The sequence below is a fragment of the Panthera leo genome, chromosome C2, assembly GCF_018350215.1.
Source record: "Panthera leo isolate Ple1 chromosome C2, P.leo_Ple1_pat1.1, whole genome shotgun sequence".
Taxonomy (NCBI): Eukaryota; Metazoa; Chordata; class Mammalia; order Carnivora; family Felidae; genus Panthera; species Panthera leo.
Window position 1 is genome coordinate 151811284 of NC_056687.1, and position 17011 is coordinate 151828294.

The 17011-nt window shown below is 49.4% G+C and overlaps 1 protein-coding gene and 1 long non-coding RNA gene across 5 annotated transcripts in view; one reads left to right on the forward strand and one right to left on the reverse strand.

The window, feature by feature from the left end:
- The first annotated feature begins 932 nt into the window (after nt 1-932).
- LOC122229461 lies at nt 933-11115 on the forward strand. Its single transcript, XR_006207000.1, has 3 exons — nt 933-1049; nt 3338-3486; nt 11032-11115. It is a non-coding gene; the product is annotated as an uncharacterized LOC122229461 (long non-coding RNA).
- Nucleotides 10963-17011, reverse strand: part of ACVR2B (activin A receptor type 2B) — a 43563-nt gene continuing 37514 nt past the window's right edge. For all 4 annotated transcript variants that reach the window (XM_042954594.1, XM_042954595.1, XM_042954593.1 and 1 more), the window contains exons 6-11: nt 16852-16995; nt 16356-16504; nt 13918-14032; nt 13066-13204; nt 12841-12971; nt 10963-11245 (exon numbers count right to left, since the gene is read on the reverse strand). In XM_042954594.1, coding sequence (XP_042810528.1) covers nt 11051-11245; nt 12841-12971; nt 13066-13204; nt 13918-14032; nt 16356-16504; nt 16852-16995 — 873 coding nt within the window. In that variant the 3' untranslated portion in view covers nt 10963-11050. The remainder of the gene's footprint in view (nt 11246-12840; nt 12972-13065; nt 13205-13917; nt 14033-16355; nt 16505-16851; nt 16996-17011) is intronic.

The window sequence follows — 17011 nt, forward strand, 5'->3', positions numbered from 1 at the left end:
GGGGAGGAGTGGAAGGGCAGGCTTAATGGCCCCTGAACCCTCTTGTACTTGCTCACTTGAGCAAGCCTGTTTTTAGAAATCAGCTTCTGTGTCCAGTTCCTTCTGGTGAAAGAATTCCTTTGCTGAAGGAAAAGTGTGACCAGATGACCTCTCTGGTCCAACCTTCCAGTAGTTCTAGCTTTAAGGTCCTCATTCTACAAGGTCAGCCTTTCTTTCCTTCTCTGCACTTACCATTAGAGACATTCACTAGTAAAAGGTGAACTATCTAAATCTGAAAGAGCCGAAAGGACCAAGAGCTGGGCAACTGGTCCCAAAATAAAGGGTCCCTTCATTGAAAATTGCTAAGAGTTCCAAACAGGTTGTTTAATCCTTTTAAAGCATGAATAGAAAGGCATTAACCCTACCAGAAGGAGGATCCAAAGCTGGCATTTCCCCACTTAGCAATTATTAGTCACGGGCCTAAAAAAACCTATGTTACCGAGGAAAGCAGTGATTTCTGGGGCTTTCCCGTTTTCTTTGTTAGACAATAGAGACTATCATTGTTTTATTAACAGGGAACCATGTTTTCATCTAGTGAGGGAAGTCAAGAACTCCAAAACGTGAGACCTGGCTTACTGATTCAGATCTGGGGTGGTGCCCCATAACTACATTTTTTTATTTTACAGGGACCCTGATACTCAGCTGTGTTTAGAAATGGCGGAGCCCGTATTCCGCAGTAATCCAGAATAACACTTATATCCTAGGCTTCTCTGCTCCACTTACAAAAATATTGCCCAGAGTTGTCTGCAAAGTATAGAACTAGGGGGAGTGGGTAAAAGTTGGAAATTTGGTAAATATACCCCTACCCTGCAGGAACTTACCCCGAGTCCCAGGACAGTCCATTTAGAAGCCCCCAGTGTCTCCAACCAGGACCTGAGCTTCTGAAGGGCAGAAATGAAGACCCGTGCCGAGCTCCAGTACCACAGGACCATGGTAGACTACGTACTCAACCATTAACAACTGTACGTGTACCACACAGGAACTCACAGGGGTGTTTCTGAGCCAGCCCTGTAAGTGGAAAACACCATTATATTTATTTCTAATCCCCATGAAAAGAAACCTCAATCCCCTGCCACGTGATTAAGAGAGACAACAGGGTAGTTTAATTATTATTATTTTATTTTCATATACAAAAAGATAAAACTTGAAATAGCTCTAGATTTTTCCTCCTATTCTGTTGGGGTGTGGCTGCTTCTTCACACAGGGGGAAAAAACTACATTCACATCGGTTTATTTGAGGACCCAGTGCAGAGTTCAAGCAGCAAAACCCCAACTTAGCAGATCTAATTTCAAACTTGACACTCATTTCTAAAATTACCACAGTAAAAAGGAACAAAGATCCACTGCAAATGAATGAACTATGATACAATGTTCTCTCCAAAATGTCTTCATTTTGCAACTGTAATTACATGGATGTCTGCTTTAGGCCATTTTAGATGTGTGCGTGTATATAATATATATACGTGTGTATATGCGTGTGTGTTATATATATATATGTGTGTATATATATAAGTCCGCACACTTTTCAAATCCAGACAGGGTAACAGCAACAAGCTTAACTCTGTGTGTGTGTGTGTGTGTGTGTGTGTGTGTGTGTGTGTATTTTAAACATGATACTTTAGTATAACTTTTTGTTAATTCAGTAGTACAAGCTATTTCTGTTCTACAAATTTTTTTATTTTATAGCTACAAGGGTGAAAGTGACCTATTACATTTACATCTCACATATCCTGGTATACAAACAGTACTTACTGAATTTGAGCCAAAAACTAGAAATCTTTATTTTTAGCACTTGAAGAGCTTCCTCACTTCTACAGCCTTAAGTTGTATACTAGTCACATTTCCAGAGTTTGTAATTATTCATTGTTTTAAACTGCAAGAAACAGGTGAATCCAAACTTTTAATTACAATTGTTATATACAAGTTAGATAACACAGCTCAGTAAGACTTTGCTATCCATCCTAAACCCAACACACACATTCTCCACTAAGTTAGACAAGTCCTTAGGATCTTCCTTCTTTTCCTTACAAATAATGTACAAATTTAGAAGTAGCTGGTAAAACTGATACATAAGATGGCAAATGAGAGGTGACATTTTCTGTCAGTTCCAAAACTGGTCCTGCAAATCTTGTATTCTGCTGTGTTCTTTAACTGTGTGTCTGTTACATGCAGAAGCTCTTTTCACAAGAATGGACATCAGACTCAATGTAAGTTAAATTTACAGTACTGTGAAGTTATCAGATTCAAGGACAAATGTGAAAAAATATTAACAGGTGAAAAATTCGGCCCTTTGATGCTACTGTTAAGATCGTGTCAAATTCATAAGCAGATTCTTTTGTACAGTTGAAAAATGGCATTGTGTGGATTTGTGGCATGGAACTGAAATCTAGAAGTATGCTTCTATTCTGCGGTAACCCTCACCCTCAATTCTGAAGTACCACTCAATTTTCTTTGCATTTTTACAGAATTCTAGGGGAAAAAACGGGGGGAAAAAGCTGCTGGCGTTTTAACAATCCCTCCACGCACAGGAGGTCTGAACACTTCCAGGTGGGGTCTCCTAAGCATCTCTGTATGATCACTGGCTCTCAGCCAGCCTTCGACAGGGGCTTGGACACTTCCCAAATCAAAACCCAGATGTTGCCTCATCTCTCCTACTCTCACTTCTGTCATCGCGGGTAACGTTTGAATGAGCGCGTTTTTCCCTTATGGAGAAATTATTTGGCTAAACGTACACTTAGCTCGTGGCAGTGCTCTGAGAAAACCCCACTTGGGCTAAAGTAAAGCACTTGCAGGGACTGAAGTCAACAGTCCGCTGACCAGGGCAGAGACCAAACACTTCGAGGGCTGATCAGAACCCGCTGGGAACACACTGACCTTGGCATCCCACGGTCAGCAGGACAGCCCAGGCAGGCAGCCCACGCTCGTATGGCTGAATTACCACTTTTAATCTTGGTCTGCCATCTATGCCCCAGAGACAAAAATTCAGATGTGGTGACTGCTGGTTAATTAAACTTTTTGAACTGGTAAAAAAGGCTCTTTAAAAATATATATATATATATTTATTTAAAATACATCAAAATGACAAACAGCCATATCCCGCAAGGCCTAATTTCACAGCAACATATGCTACAGACATCTTCCCAGAATGCACCGTGGTGGATGGTGGGTTTTTTAATCCTGCCATTTAAAGGAATGTTCTACATTTGAGTTTTAATGACTGGAAATGTGTTACAAAGAGCTCATCTTTGGAACTAATTTGTGTGCAAGACCAGCCAATTGAATCACTTTGCCTATGCAGACACAAGAATACTGAAAATGGCAGAATTCAAAGAGGAACCCAGGAAGCACCGTTCAGATGACACTCTAGACCCATCCCACCGCAGTGCAGTGAAGAGCTTGCCAGAAGCCCCTCTTTCAGTCCTTGGGAAGAGTTGAACTTTAAAACAAGTAAGTGCCCATACTTGGCAGGGTTCCTGCGTGCGTTATGTTACAAGCCTGCAGTACCGAGAGGACCTAGATGGTGACACTGTTCAACATGAGGTCTGAGGTAACTGGTTCTTACGATACCTGGAGCACAGAACTGCATCCAGAAATTACAGCTGGGAAAAAGGAAAAAGGTGGGGTTTCGGGCTAGAAAAGACAAGTAGAAAAAAGCTTACAGCAGTTGCTTTTGGGGGGAGGCAGGTGACAAAAACAAAGGCACAACAGAATTACATTCCAAGACGCGTGGCTGGAGAACAGAGAAACGGTCTTTCGTGGGCAACAGGGAAAGGAACGATGGGTTAGTAGTTCCTGGAGCGCTACTGGACCTGCTGAAACTAAACTTACTCCGAGTAGAAGAGGGGTAGAGTGTAAAACTTCACTCTGAACCAGACTGAATAAAAACACAGCTGGTTTAAAATGACACGTTAGGGATGCTCCTGACAGAACTGTCCCAATCCGTGCACTTCTGAGCACAGCGGCGTGGGTCTGGGGAGCAGGCCTTCAGCTGAGCCTCAGAAGTGGCAGTGACGATACAAAGATTAGCTTCATTGTTCACCTTCCCTGTATCCCCATCAAAAGCCTCACCCAAATAACCACCCACATTCTACCCCAAAATAAAAAGGCTAACATGAAGACCACCATCCATAACCATGGCAGTCGTGCTGACCTTTGCAGGAAGAGCAGAAGGGCTAAGTGACAGCTAGAAGATGCCCTCTGGTACGGGGCGCTGAGCTTCCTCGGAGGGCTCCTGGCCGTGACTCGCTTGATGAAAGCAGGGAGCTGCCCCAAGCACTCTCACGTCCAGGAGGCCCCGACCAGAGAGGACACAATGTGCCTGGCAGCTCCCCATTTAACTTGATCGCTGCATCCACACAACACCCTCCTTTTCTGAGTAGTTACTAAACTGGAAATTCTGTCTTAAAAACTGGGTAATTTGGTCCTGCATAATTCAGTGTTGTGGATTACTCAAATCCCCAAACTCTCATTTCAAATGTTTATAGCCTGAACCTTATTCGTCCCAACCTGCCCCAATCTGCACTCCCATATAATTTCTGTCCTTCAAAACACCCTCATACGACTACATCCGACGGCAGGAACGCACAAACTAATTTCTAATCCCAGAACCCTTTGTTCAGAAGGTATCTCAGGAGGAAGCACAAATGTAAAACATACCACAGGCTCTCGCCTCCCAATCTGCAGGGAGCTGAGCCAAAGCATCACCGTCCCACACAGCCCCAAGCGGGGTTTTAGCCAAACAAGACCCAGCGACGGCCTCCCATCTGCCAGTGTATCATGAGAGTCCATACAAGCACTAGGTAAAAGCCCCGCACCACCCACACTCCAGTGTATATTTATCCTGAAAGGTAAAGCTCATTACTCTGATTACAAAACCATTCGCATCAAACTCACTAGACTTTATAAAAATAATCTGTGGTATAAAACAATCTCCACACTGTGCAGAAGAATCTGTCAGGTGATATAACTAAATATATATGTAGAGCTATAGATTTCTTAAAGTAAAATTTCAAGTGTCATATCTCTATCATATAACCTATTCTTTTATTTACAACGCTACCTAACAACATTCCGATGCAAATGTGATTGGGAGAAACAGAGAATGATCCCATGCCCAACCAACAGCAGAAGTTCCCAGAACTCGAGACAGAACTCATCCATCTGTAAAAACAAAAACAAAAACAAAAACACGCACACAAAAACCAAAAAACCAAACACAAACCCATCCTCACCTGCCTAAAAAGCATTAGCTAATAATGGGTCATGTTTCTCCTAACTGTGAGCTCAAAAATGTAAACTTTGCAAATAAATGTAACACTTTCCCACAGATGTCCAGAAGGGCCCACGTCTGGATAATCCGCTGCACACACACACGTGCCCAAGCATATGCTTCTCTAGGGTCCTGTGGTTGGCATGCAGTGGTTCTCAGAATTGCGTAAGCCCCAGACAGTCCACAGACACTCCCGGAGAGGAAGGGCAGCACAGGGCCCTTCACCACGCACTGGCATTTAGAGACTATGCACTTTAATTCGTGAGGAAAAAACACTTGTATTTATCTCTGCAAGCTGCCACAGGAGCAAATAAAGTATCACCGGTTTTGGCACTACAGGGATTCGTGGAGGACCACAGTCAAAGGTCCTGCTTCATTCACACCTGGAAGATACAGTCACAAAAATGTAAAAGCTTGGCAAAATTTAAACAGTGGTAGATCCTTTAAATTCAAAATCTTGTCCAAACCAAAGTTTACAATGGACCCAAAATGAGTATAAAATAGGAAGATTCAAAATATCCCTCTAGATAATTTGGAATTTTATTTGCTGAGTTTATGAGTCTCTTGGACCCACTGTTTTCAAAAGGAAGCTGAGTCAACTGAATTAATTTCCAGGCGGGGGCGGGGGGGGGGGGTGCATCTTAAACTTCAGTTTCTTTTTGCTACAAAACTAAATCATTATCTTAAAAAACTATTCCAAGCCTTCTAAAGGTTTGGGATACATTCATAGGTGGATTGCTGGTTACAAATCAACTGTCAGGAATCTTACTGAAACAACCATGCATATAACCCTGAATTTATTATATCTAGACTGAGAAGATAAATAGTTCATCAGCTGCATTACTGGGCCCGTCTCTTGACCTAAAACATCACTGTTGATAAACACTTAAACTCGTCATTACTAGGCTGAACACGGATTAGCTACTGTTTTATTAGTTCAGCTTTTACAAACAGCCATTAACCAAGGAATTCATGGCACCCAAATGAGAAGAAAAAACCACTTTGCCCTCTTTCCTTTCTCGATGCTCACCCTGGATGGGGGATGGGGTGGGGGTGTCGACGAGTAAGTTGACTGTGCTTCTTGGAAAGATGTGGTCTAGGAGGCCCTTGAAATGTGAACTGGGTCTGGCCAGCTTTCCAAAGATGAGCCATTAAGAACCCAGCAGGCTACTGAAATAGTTGAGACTGAGGATCAAACGAAGTTAACTCCCGGGAAATGGTTTCCAATTCAGATACTCATCTAGTGAGCCAAGTTCTGAGGAATAACACTTGGCCGTTCGACTTCTAGTACCCATTCTAAAACCTTATATAACTTAACACATGCTTACTGTATTGCTAAAACCACCAAATCCTTATATTACCAATGTGCTGAGAACTTTACACTGCATCCTAAGAAAGGCAGAATTCCATTTGCGAGAGGGCCACCCGGTCCTCCTGTTCCAGATGGCACAGCCGCCTCCCTACCCTCATGGCTCAGAGCACAGGGACCACGTGACAGGCTTTCTGAGCTGTACACACAGCAAGTATGCACACGCACACGCGCACACGCACACACGCACACACGCACAGAGCTGGGCTTCCCACCAAAGAAACCCCACACACACAGCCCAAGCGCTCAGTGCAGAGTGTAGGGATAGCAAGGAGCAAGAACATGGCAAGTGGAGAGAAAGGTAACCTCGCAGAACTGCAGGAGCACCTGCTTTGCCTTCTAAAACATGACATGACGAGCTTGACAAAAGAATGGCCTGGCCCCTAGGGGCAGTGGAGGGAACTAGCTCAGTGGCCTGGAGAGGACAGATCCTTCACTGGGCTGAGAATACATCAGCAGGAGGCTCAAGCCACCTGAAGATGTTCTGAGCTGAACAAGACCTCTATTGTCCTACACACATGCCCAAGTCTAGACAGGAGGAATTCTGGGTCAGACACAGCCAGCACACGCGGGGATCCCCTCCCCAGGCAGCCCTGATCGCTCCAGGCACTACACCTACAGAACCAATGGGACAAGAAAGCCATGCTAAACAACAAAGGCCGGAGATGCTCACCACTTGCCTTGACAGCCCGCCTCCCTTCCTCCCGAGAAGGCTCCACCTACAGCCCTCACAGAGTAGCTCCCTCGAAGGACCCCTGTGAGGGACCAATGGTCCCAGGAGAAAACCTGGATGATGCTAGTCCCTAAGGACTGTGTCCAGGGCCTCTCCTGGCCCATCATTAAGAGTTCTTTGCAGGACACTGTGACACAGTGGCTTCTGTCCCCACCCCCCCTTGCTTCCTCCTCCTCTTGCTCATTCCCGTATTTCTCTGGCTCAGGATGTCTTCCCAGTGATCGTGTGTGCTTTCGAATCATCCACTCTCCCCCAAAGAGCAGCCTACAGCCAGGAGCCTGTGTGGATGGAAGAACACTAGAAAGGAAGGAGCAAGGATCTTCGGCCACTTCTCTCCCCTGACTGGGCCGCCCTCCCACCCTAGATGGGGCAGCCTCTCCCACAGACAGGGAAAATGATGCCGGCCTCCATTCCCACCAGTCTCCACAAGAGCTCGGGGGGTGAGGGGGAGTGGTTCTCTGAGCTCCCCAGAAGTGGACGTTGCGTGACATCTTTGTGGAAAAGAGCACAGGCAGAGGCCCTGCAACCTGATAAACACAAACCAGAGCTCTAAGTGGTTCGCTCCCCAAAGGATACATGACAGCAGACACTTTATTTATCTGAGGCAAAAGCCCCACCCAGGCTCCGAGGGGCGTGCCCCGGAAAAAGATCTGTTTTCTTTTTCTGCCACTGGCAGCAGTCAGGGATGCTGCCTGATGGGTACGTCTTACGATGCAGCACGAGGGAAAGGCAGCCTGAAGCCCAAAGAACTGGTCCCCCGAGACCCCCCGCACCACACAGGAACCATCTCGACACTTCACTCTGGTGCCAGGACCCCAAAGCCACCAGAGCAGCGGAGCCCAGGGTCAGCAAAGAGGGAGCCCACCCAGAGAAAAGGCCTGTAGGCCACCAGGAAGGCCTGCCCTGTCTGTACTGCGTCCTGACCAGCAGGTCCCACGCCTGGGCCACGGCCCAACCCTTCACGGCCAGGCCCAAACTGGTTCTCACAAGGATCAAGCCGGTACACGAAAGAAAACTCACCCACACAAAATCTGAAAACAAATGGAGAGGCAGGGGTTTCGTGTCCCACACTGGCTAGAATGAGGGAATCAGCTACATACGTTAGCGGTTTGTTGGTTTCGGAGGGTGAAAAGCAGATGCCGGAAAAGTAGAGACGCACTGCCTGAGGTGAAAGCTAAAGAAATTAGATATGGCACTTTTCAATAAATATTTTAAAGCTTTTTAAAGAAATAAGTGGAAAAGAAAAGCAACTGCTGTAAGGCCGGTTTTGCTGTTAAAAATTATTCCGAGGGAAGAAAAATACCACAGCACAAAATAGTTTTTAAAGAAAAAAAAAGAAAGAAAAAGAAAATAAGAAAAAGAAAAAAAAAAAAAAAGACAACACAGCTTACCAAAAAAAAAAAAAAAAAAAAAAAAACAAAAACCCAACAGCAACGACGACGACAAAAGACCCGTCCCTGTAACCACCTTGGCCAGCTCACAGCCTGGCCCATGAAGCAAAAACAGAGCTCTGGGAGGGCCACAAAGTCACCTCCCACAGCACCCTGTGCCCAAACACGCAGAGCAAAGGACACGGCCAAGCGGCAGGCCCCAGAGGCACACGGCGTGCGGAGTGGGGAGCGTGTGCTCTCAGACCGCGACCCCAGGCCGCAGCGAGGACTCCCCACTCTGGACACGCTGCTCCGTCACAGGCTGCCCCGAGTCGCCGCGGTGCTGCCCGCCCCCTCCGCTATCACTGCCGCCCGGGGAAAATTACCTCAAGCGGGTCTAAGGGCCACGGTCTGACCGAGTGAAAGTGGGGTTACCTGTCATTCTGAACACTGACCAATCGGGTCGAGGGAAAGATGTGAACCTCCAGGTAAGTCAAGAGGAGGCACCCCTCTCCCATTCTCACCCCGGTCAACCTCTCCCCAAAACCTCACCAACTCGCCTACCCTCAGGATGAAAAAGATCCAGTTTTTAAATAAAAGTCTCAAGAAACCAGAGGGAAAAGCCTTCACAAACAAGAGTGACGAATGCCCACACGGCCCAGACGGCCAACCGACAGTTGATGACAATTATTTACAAGAGGGCGTTATCAAACAAAAATGGTAGCACTCCCTAGAAGACTCAAACTTTTTTTCTTTTTCTCTATTTCTTCCAAACTTCCTTGTCATAAAAGCCAACTTACGTTAAAATATACTTACTACGAGACAACACAACTAATAAAATATATAATAAAACTTACACAAGTAGAAAATTCTGAGGTATTTCTGGTTTGAGGTGGTCTGTGGTCGTGAAGTTTTCATTCTTTTTACTTTTCAAAATTTAAACCTCGGAAGCCACATAGCAAAGCATGTGTGTATATGCGGACGTGTGTTTCGTTTTTAAAAAAATTTGCATGTTTCATAAATTAAAAAAATTCAAATGTTGAAACAGCAGCATTAGGAACATTCACTGACTAGAGCAAGGTTATGGCATACTAGAGAAACGGTTCTTAGAATATGCACCTCTTCGAGGGGTCTGGAGAAAGCCGTGCGCACGAGCCACGTAAAGGGACAGCAGTGTCACCACACAGGGCAGAGCCAGCGCCGCAGGACTCTCAGGTGGCAGCCCCACCCGGGGAATCTTCTTGCCCTGGCTGTGCGGGGCGCCCCGTGGGCATCTCCCTGAACTGTTCCGGGAGGAAGCCACGTGTTTTAACTTCTTCCTCCATCACACGTATTTACAGCATCGTCTTAAGAAGAACGTAGTCACCGAAGCATGAGGATTTCTACCCTCACCTAACCTTAAAATCAGGGCAGAGAAAATGTTTTGTCCAGCGCCCAAGCCCGAGGCAGGGGGAGACACCGGGTCAGAGCCGCACCCGCTCTCAGGCTTTCTCCAGACCCCGCTCCGGCCGTGAGCGCGCGGCCTCCACACGGTCCTTCCCCTCGATTCCTGGTTACCTGAGAAGCAGCCTCCTAGCAAAGGATGTTGCTCCGCTGTGCCCGAGTCCAGTGTCGCTCTGCTCCAAACCCCATCCCCAGCCCTGCCCTCCCCTTCCGACTCCGGTCCAAACCATCCGCGTCCTCAGCCCAGCTCCGCCTCGGTCAGGGCAACACCCGTTAATCCGTGAAAGACACGTCTGCTGTTTCTTAAACTCGCTGTCTAAAAAGGGAGAGAAACAATAAAAGGGAGCGGAGAAGGGGGCGAGGGCAGGGGGAGAGCCCTCCTCGGAGGAAGGTGTGTTCTTATGTAACAGTCTTCAAAGGTTCCTCCAGGTAGAGTTTGCAGCATTAAGTTTCCTAAGACAGGAGATGGGTTTCTTTGTGTCACAGATTCTGAGACAACAGACAAAGAGAAAGCGGGAGAAACGAACCCCAAGGGACAGGAGGTGGCGGAGGCTCTTCAGCATGGCGCTGGCTCTGCATTCACAGCTCAGCACCTCAACGCCTGCTGACGTGCCCGCTGTTTGCGATACAGTAGAGCAATGTGCTGGTAAAAACTGATCCAATCCCAAAAATAATATTAATAATAATAATTATAATAATTATAATAATAATAAAAAGTCAAGGTAAAATAGCAGCTGCATTTTATGTGTTTGTTGGTGTCACGGGTTTTCCAAAACAAAACACAACTTGTTTTTCCTTTCCTCTTCAGATCCACTCGTGTCCTGGGCTTAGATGCTCGACTCCTTAGGGGGCAGGTCCACGTTGGTGACGGAGGTCACCAGGGAGACAAGACAGTCCGAGGTAGTGCCGTTGACCGACCTCCGGATCAGGGACACGCGCTCTTCCACGCAGCCCGCAGACAGGCGAGCCTCCGCGTCGTGGTCCCAGCACTCCTCGATGGTTACACAGAGCTGGGCCAGGCCCTGCACGTCGGCAGGGAGAGGGAGAGGACAGCCTTGTTACTGACGGCGCCCCTCAGTGAAGACAAGCACGGGGGACGGGCAAACTTGAGATGTGACCGAGGGTCAGGCAGAGCCCCCTGGTCCCAGCCCCAGCAGCAGGTCGACTAGCAGAGGCCCGGGGGAGACCGCAGGAATCAGGACGCCCTCCCACCCAGCAGCCGCCATCCTGACCCTACTGGCCTCCCTCCACAGCCTCAACATAGGAAGGGACGGCGGGGGGTGGGGGGCGGAACCCAGGCCCCTCTTGGGACAGACACAGCTGCCTGCCTTGGGGCAGTGATATTCAAACAAAATCCATGTGAATCCCAAATCATGTAAGGACCCACAGTGCAGCCTCAGTCACAGTGGGGACCACAGGAGGGCTTCATCCCGCCCAACTTCCTACAACCCCTGGACCCCTCCTGAGAGTCCGGGGCATGTAGCGTGACACCCTATGCTGGCTCACACTGAGTGGCGCCAGGAAAGGCAAATGCCCGCATCCAGGGACTCTGGCCTACCCAGCACCAGGCCACCCCGAAACCTCTCTGGGCCTCGGGCTCCTCATCAGGGAACTGGACCGGCCACCCCAGCATGTCTGCCCTGGGAGACTGAGGCAGAAGGCATGGGCTCTGGCCCAGCCTACATCTCCCCATGTCTCAGTTTTCTCCGTCTCTAGCCCCCGGTTCCAGGAGGCGGCACTGCAGCTGAACTTGGCCTCAACAGCCTGACCCCTGATGGTATGTAGGGTAGGGTGCTAGCCTCCAATGGCCTCGAGGCTATCCTGTTTCTAAATTAACCCTGAGGTGAGCAGAGGGAGGGGCTCAAAGGAGCTGAAGGCAAACATCCTTCCAAGAGGGAAATGGCTTACATTGCTGGGGTCTTTTGTACAGTATCCCCAGACTGGAGGAGCCAAGACTCACGGCTCAGCCCGTGCCCAGAAAATAATGAAGGCAGAGAACAGAGAATATTTAATTAGAGCTAGTCCATATTAAGCATTTACGCGACAGGTATCCTGCCAAGCCATTTACGGTAACCAGTTAAATCTACTACTACCCTAAGGAGGCAAAAGCTCAGAGGAATAAAGCAATAAATAAATAAATAAATAAATAAATAAATAAATAAATAAATAAAATAATAAGTAATAAATAAATAATAATACATGATAAATAAGTAATAAATAACAAAGAAAGAAAAAAAGCTGCCAGAAGTCACCCAGCTACTGATTGGCAGATCCAGGATTCAAACCCACACCGTGTCAGGGCGAGGGCCAGTCGGCTCCCCTGCACAAATGGTCCACATGGGGGCGCCCTGATGGACCGGTCAGGCCCCCTTACTCTGGGCCCAAACCCAGAGCCACCTCCCCGGCCAGTACGAAACCTCCCCAGATACTTTCCCGTGGAAGGGAGGCAGGGCACTAAGTGGCCTCTGACCAGACAGGGGAGGAGAGGACCGTCCGGCTGCCTGTGAGGCATCCTCTCTCTCTATCCCATGCTCCCTCGACCTTGGGTTCCTGTCACATATGGAGGGGCTCCCCTCTCTGTGCCCCTGCAGAGTCACCTGCCACCCAGGCCCCTCACCGGGTGCTTCAGCCAGTGATCCTTAATGGCGGGCCGCATCTTCTTGTGCACGACCACCTCCTGCAGCTCCTCCAGTGATGGGTGCTGGCCGATCTCTTCCTCAAAGGGCAGCATGTACTCGTCCACGGGTCCTGGGGGGGCGAGAGAGAGCCCAGCAGGGTCACCCCAAGGACTCGCTGCTCCCGGTCCCACGCCCTGCATGCCCGGGGCTCCCGTCCCACTCACCGTCCGCGGCCTTGCAGCGCGACACAAGCTCCCACAGCACCAGCCCCATGGCATACATGTCGATGCGCAGGAAGGCATCTCTCTGGAAGTTGATGGCTCCCTCAAGCACCTCAGGGGCCATGTAACGCCGCGTGCCCACCTAGAGGAGGACAGGAGAGGGTGCCAATGGCCACACACAAACGTACTCACAGCTGGACACGAGAGCTACCTCCTGAGTGCACCAGACGGGGCCAGGATGGCAGCATTCAGACCATACCACGAGGGAGGACAATCCGTGATTTGCCACATTCACGGGGAGGTCACAAGAAGTCATGGCGTCTATTATACCCCAGGAATAACTTAAAAATACCACACTCGAGACAACAATAATCTAATTTGGAACTGCTGCCTCTTTACTCCGCCAGCACAAGGGGCTGCTTAGACGGTGTCTGCTTTACTGAGATTAAGATCAAAAACCAAGAGGGTAAAGATTACTTAAAGATATTTACCGCAGTTGTTTTAGGATGATTTCCTCAGGCTTAACTGTTAGCTACTTTTTCTAGGTTTCTGGATTCTTAGTATAGTTCCTTCTACTTTATACTGCTTAGTAATTCCGCTGAAAGAGACAGAGACCGAGGCTACAAGGCTGAGAGCTGACCCCAATGGAGCAGCTGTGTTTGACAAACCAGCCTCCGAGGCGAGGCCGCCCTCCAGGCCTTGCTTTCCCCACTGGTAAAACGAGCGTTGTTCCTGGAGTTCTCGGACAGCTCTGAGCTCAGTGCCCTTGCCCCTGTGTCTTGCCAGCTGGGCACGAGAAGGGCAGGGTCCGCTCCTGTGCCAGCCCCCATCCTGCACCCCCCTGAGGCTTATTACCTGCCCATGAGTGTCCCCCGGCGGTTTCCCTGGCTCAAACCGAACAGCCAGACCAAAGTCAGCCAGCACGGCTGTGAGGTCGCTCTTGAGCAATACATTCTTGCTTTTAAAGTCCCTGTGGAGACAAGTAGACCGAGATGAAGGTGAACACCGTGGTCCAAGCTACCCTGACCCTGGATCCCCACCGTGACCCCCGAGATACTGGAGGCTATGCTCTAGAGCCCCCACACCAGGGCACCCCACCCTGTTTGGGGGTCAGGGTCTGCACCAGGTGGAGTTTTATGAAGCCGCACAGGCGGGCAGCTCTAGGACATCCTCCCACCCTTCACCCCCCTCAGCGTGAGCATCTCTAACCGCACTTCTGCCACACCTGTCAAAGCAACACCTACCACAACGGCTGGGCAGACCCCATTCCAGTCCCCACGGAATCAAAAGCTGGCCCTTATGTTCTCAGAGTGGCCGAGGTCAGGCATACCGGCCCGGGATTAAGTCTTCTGGGAAAAATGTACGTTATGCAGGATGTGAGTGACGAGGTTAATGAACTTGCCCGGGTTTCTGTGCAGGCCCCTGAAGGGCTCAGGCCCGCCACCAGGCCGTGAAGAGCAGGGTGCTGGCATGTGAGTTCAGCGCCACCTGTCACTAGCAGAGACACTTCCGGTCCTCAGTCTCCCCTGTACCTGTCTCAGTCTTGCTGTGACGATTAAACTCAGGGAGTGGGAGATACACATACTTAGGGCCACCCCGGCACACTTACGGGGTACTATCGTTAGGTTGAACCATACGGGAGAGTCAATATTCAACCATTTTTGACCTACAAAAATTGCAGTTTCATACTGTCAAGCTTAAATGTCATTGATGTTATTACCACAAGGGACCCTTGAGCTTGGATTCCCGGACTCCAAGGCTCGTTCCCGTCCCTTGTAGGTCTGATGACAAAATACCCAATTTCCCTGCACTACTGTTGTTTCCTCTGTACAACGGGGCTGGGAAAACAACACCTATCTCACAGACGACAAGTGGCTCACGGACACTCTCCTCAGGTAACGAGACCGACGTGGCCTGGTATTTGGAACAGTGCCTGCGTTTAGCGAGGACTACGATGACGAGTCAACACGGTGGTGTCAAGGTGTAGCCCCAGGACCCCAAAGAGTCCCTGCCACTGTTTCCGGGGAACCGCAAGATCAAAATGTTTCGCATTCATAACCCATCGTTTGTCTTCTTGTGAGGTCATTCTCTCAGGAGAAGAGTTTTCCAGAGGCTGCATACCTGTGATGTCATCACCGACACTTAATGGAATGTGTGTGCTCCGCTACAGCAAATACCAATACCCATAACCCACATATACACACGTTCTTCTTTGGAACGTAAAGAGGGGCACCTGGGTGGCTCAGTCGGTTGGGCACCCGACTCTTGCTTTCAGCTCAGGTCATAAGCTCACAGTTCGTGGGTTCAAGCCCCACGTCAGGCTCTGTGCTGAAAGCACAGAGCCTGCTTGGGGATTTCTCTCTCCCTCTCTCTCTGCCCCTCCCCAGCTTACTGTCTGTCTCTCTCTTTCTCTCCCTCAAAAAAAATAAACACACACACACACACACACACACACACACACACAGAGTTTTGTTTTGTTTTTTTTTAAGAATATAAACAGATCCGGGGTGCCTGGGTGGCTCAGTCGGTTAAGCGGCCGACTTCGGCTCAGGTCATGATCTCGTGGTCCGTGAGTTCGAGCCCCGCGTCGGGCTCTGTGCTGACAGCTCGGAGCCCGGAGCCTGTTTCAGATTCTGTGTCTCCCTCTCTCTGACCCTCCCCTGTTCATGCTCTGTGTCTCTCTGTCTCAAAAATAAATAAAACGTTAAAAAAAATTAAAAAAAAAAAAAAAGAATATAAAGAGATCCTAGGGCTGCCTGGGTGGCTCAGGCGGTTAAGTATCTGACTCTTGATTTCAGCTCAGGTCATGATCTCACAGGTCATGAGATCGAGCCCCATGTCAGGCTCTGCACTAATAGTGAGAAGCCTGCTTGGGATTCCTTCCCTCTGTTTCTCTCTCTCTCTCTCTCTCTCTCTGTCTGCTACTCTCCCGCTTGCACTCTCTCAAGAGAAATAAATCAACATTTAAAAAAGAAACAAAAGAAAAAGAAGGACGTAAAGATATCCTAACCAAAAAGTCTGAGAACTGCTGAACCAACCCTCCAACCAAAGTAACGGAGTCAGCATTCCCTCATGTGGCCACCAGAGGGCAAGAGAAAACCACCCTCAAGGCCACGCCAGGCCCAGGACACGGGGGGAAGGCAGGGGAAGGGGCAAGTGGGCCCATCACAGAGCAGCTAAGCACCTTTATGAAACTGAGACTCCCCACCCCGACCCCAGGCCCTGCTTTCAGCCTCCAGCCCCCTCTGCAGCTCCAGACCAAGCACAGGAAAGGCAACTGCTGACCCAGGTACCTGTGGGCAATAGACGGCTTGTGGCCCTCGCCACGGCACCAGGGCACATCCTCGTGAAGGTATGAGAGGCCTCTTGACATGGTCTCTGCCACGTGACACAGCTCGTTCCACGTGATGATGTTCCCCTTGAGGTAATCCGTGAGGGAGCCCTAGAGGAGACAGCACAGAACTGGGGCACGGGTTCTGGGTACAGAACAGGACCCGACCCGGCCCGGCCCGGCCCGGCCCTGGGAGGAGGGTCTCGGTGGACCAGCGGCAGCAGGCTGCTCTCCTTGGGAGGCTGGGACTGACACGGAAGGTGTGTGAGGCCAAGAGGGGTTGGGGGGGGCGGGGGGGGGCGGGAGGGGTGTCGGCGGCTGTTAATCATGGAGGCGCTATGCTTCTTCGTAAGAATTCATCCCAGAGTTAGGGGTTCTTATGTCTGCACTTACGAAGGGTCACCTTATGGCGGAAGGCCACCTCATCTCGGGAGCCCCCGTCCGCAGGCAAGACTCACCTTGTCATGGAAAGCTGTGATGAGCCACAGCTCCACCTCAAGGCTGGAGCCTCGCTTCTCAGCGGCGATGAACTGCAGCAGGTTCTCATGCTTCATGCCGGGTGTGCTGAAGATCTCCCGTTCGCTCTGCCATGACTGCTTGTCCTAAGGCAGGGATGCG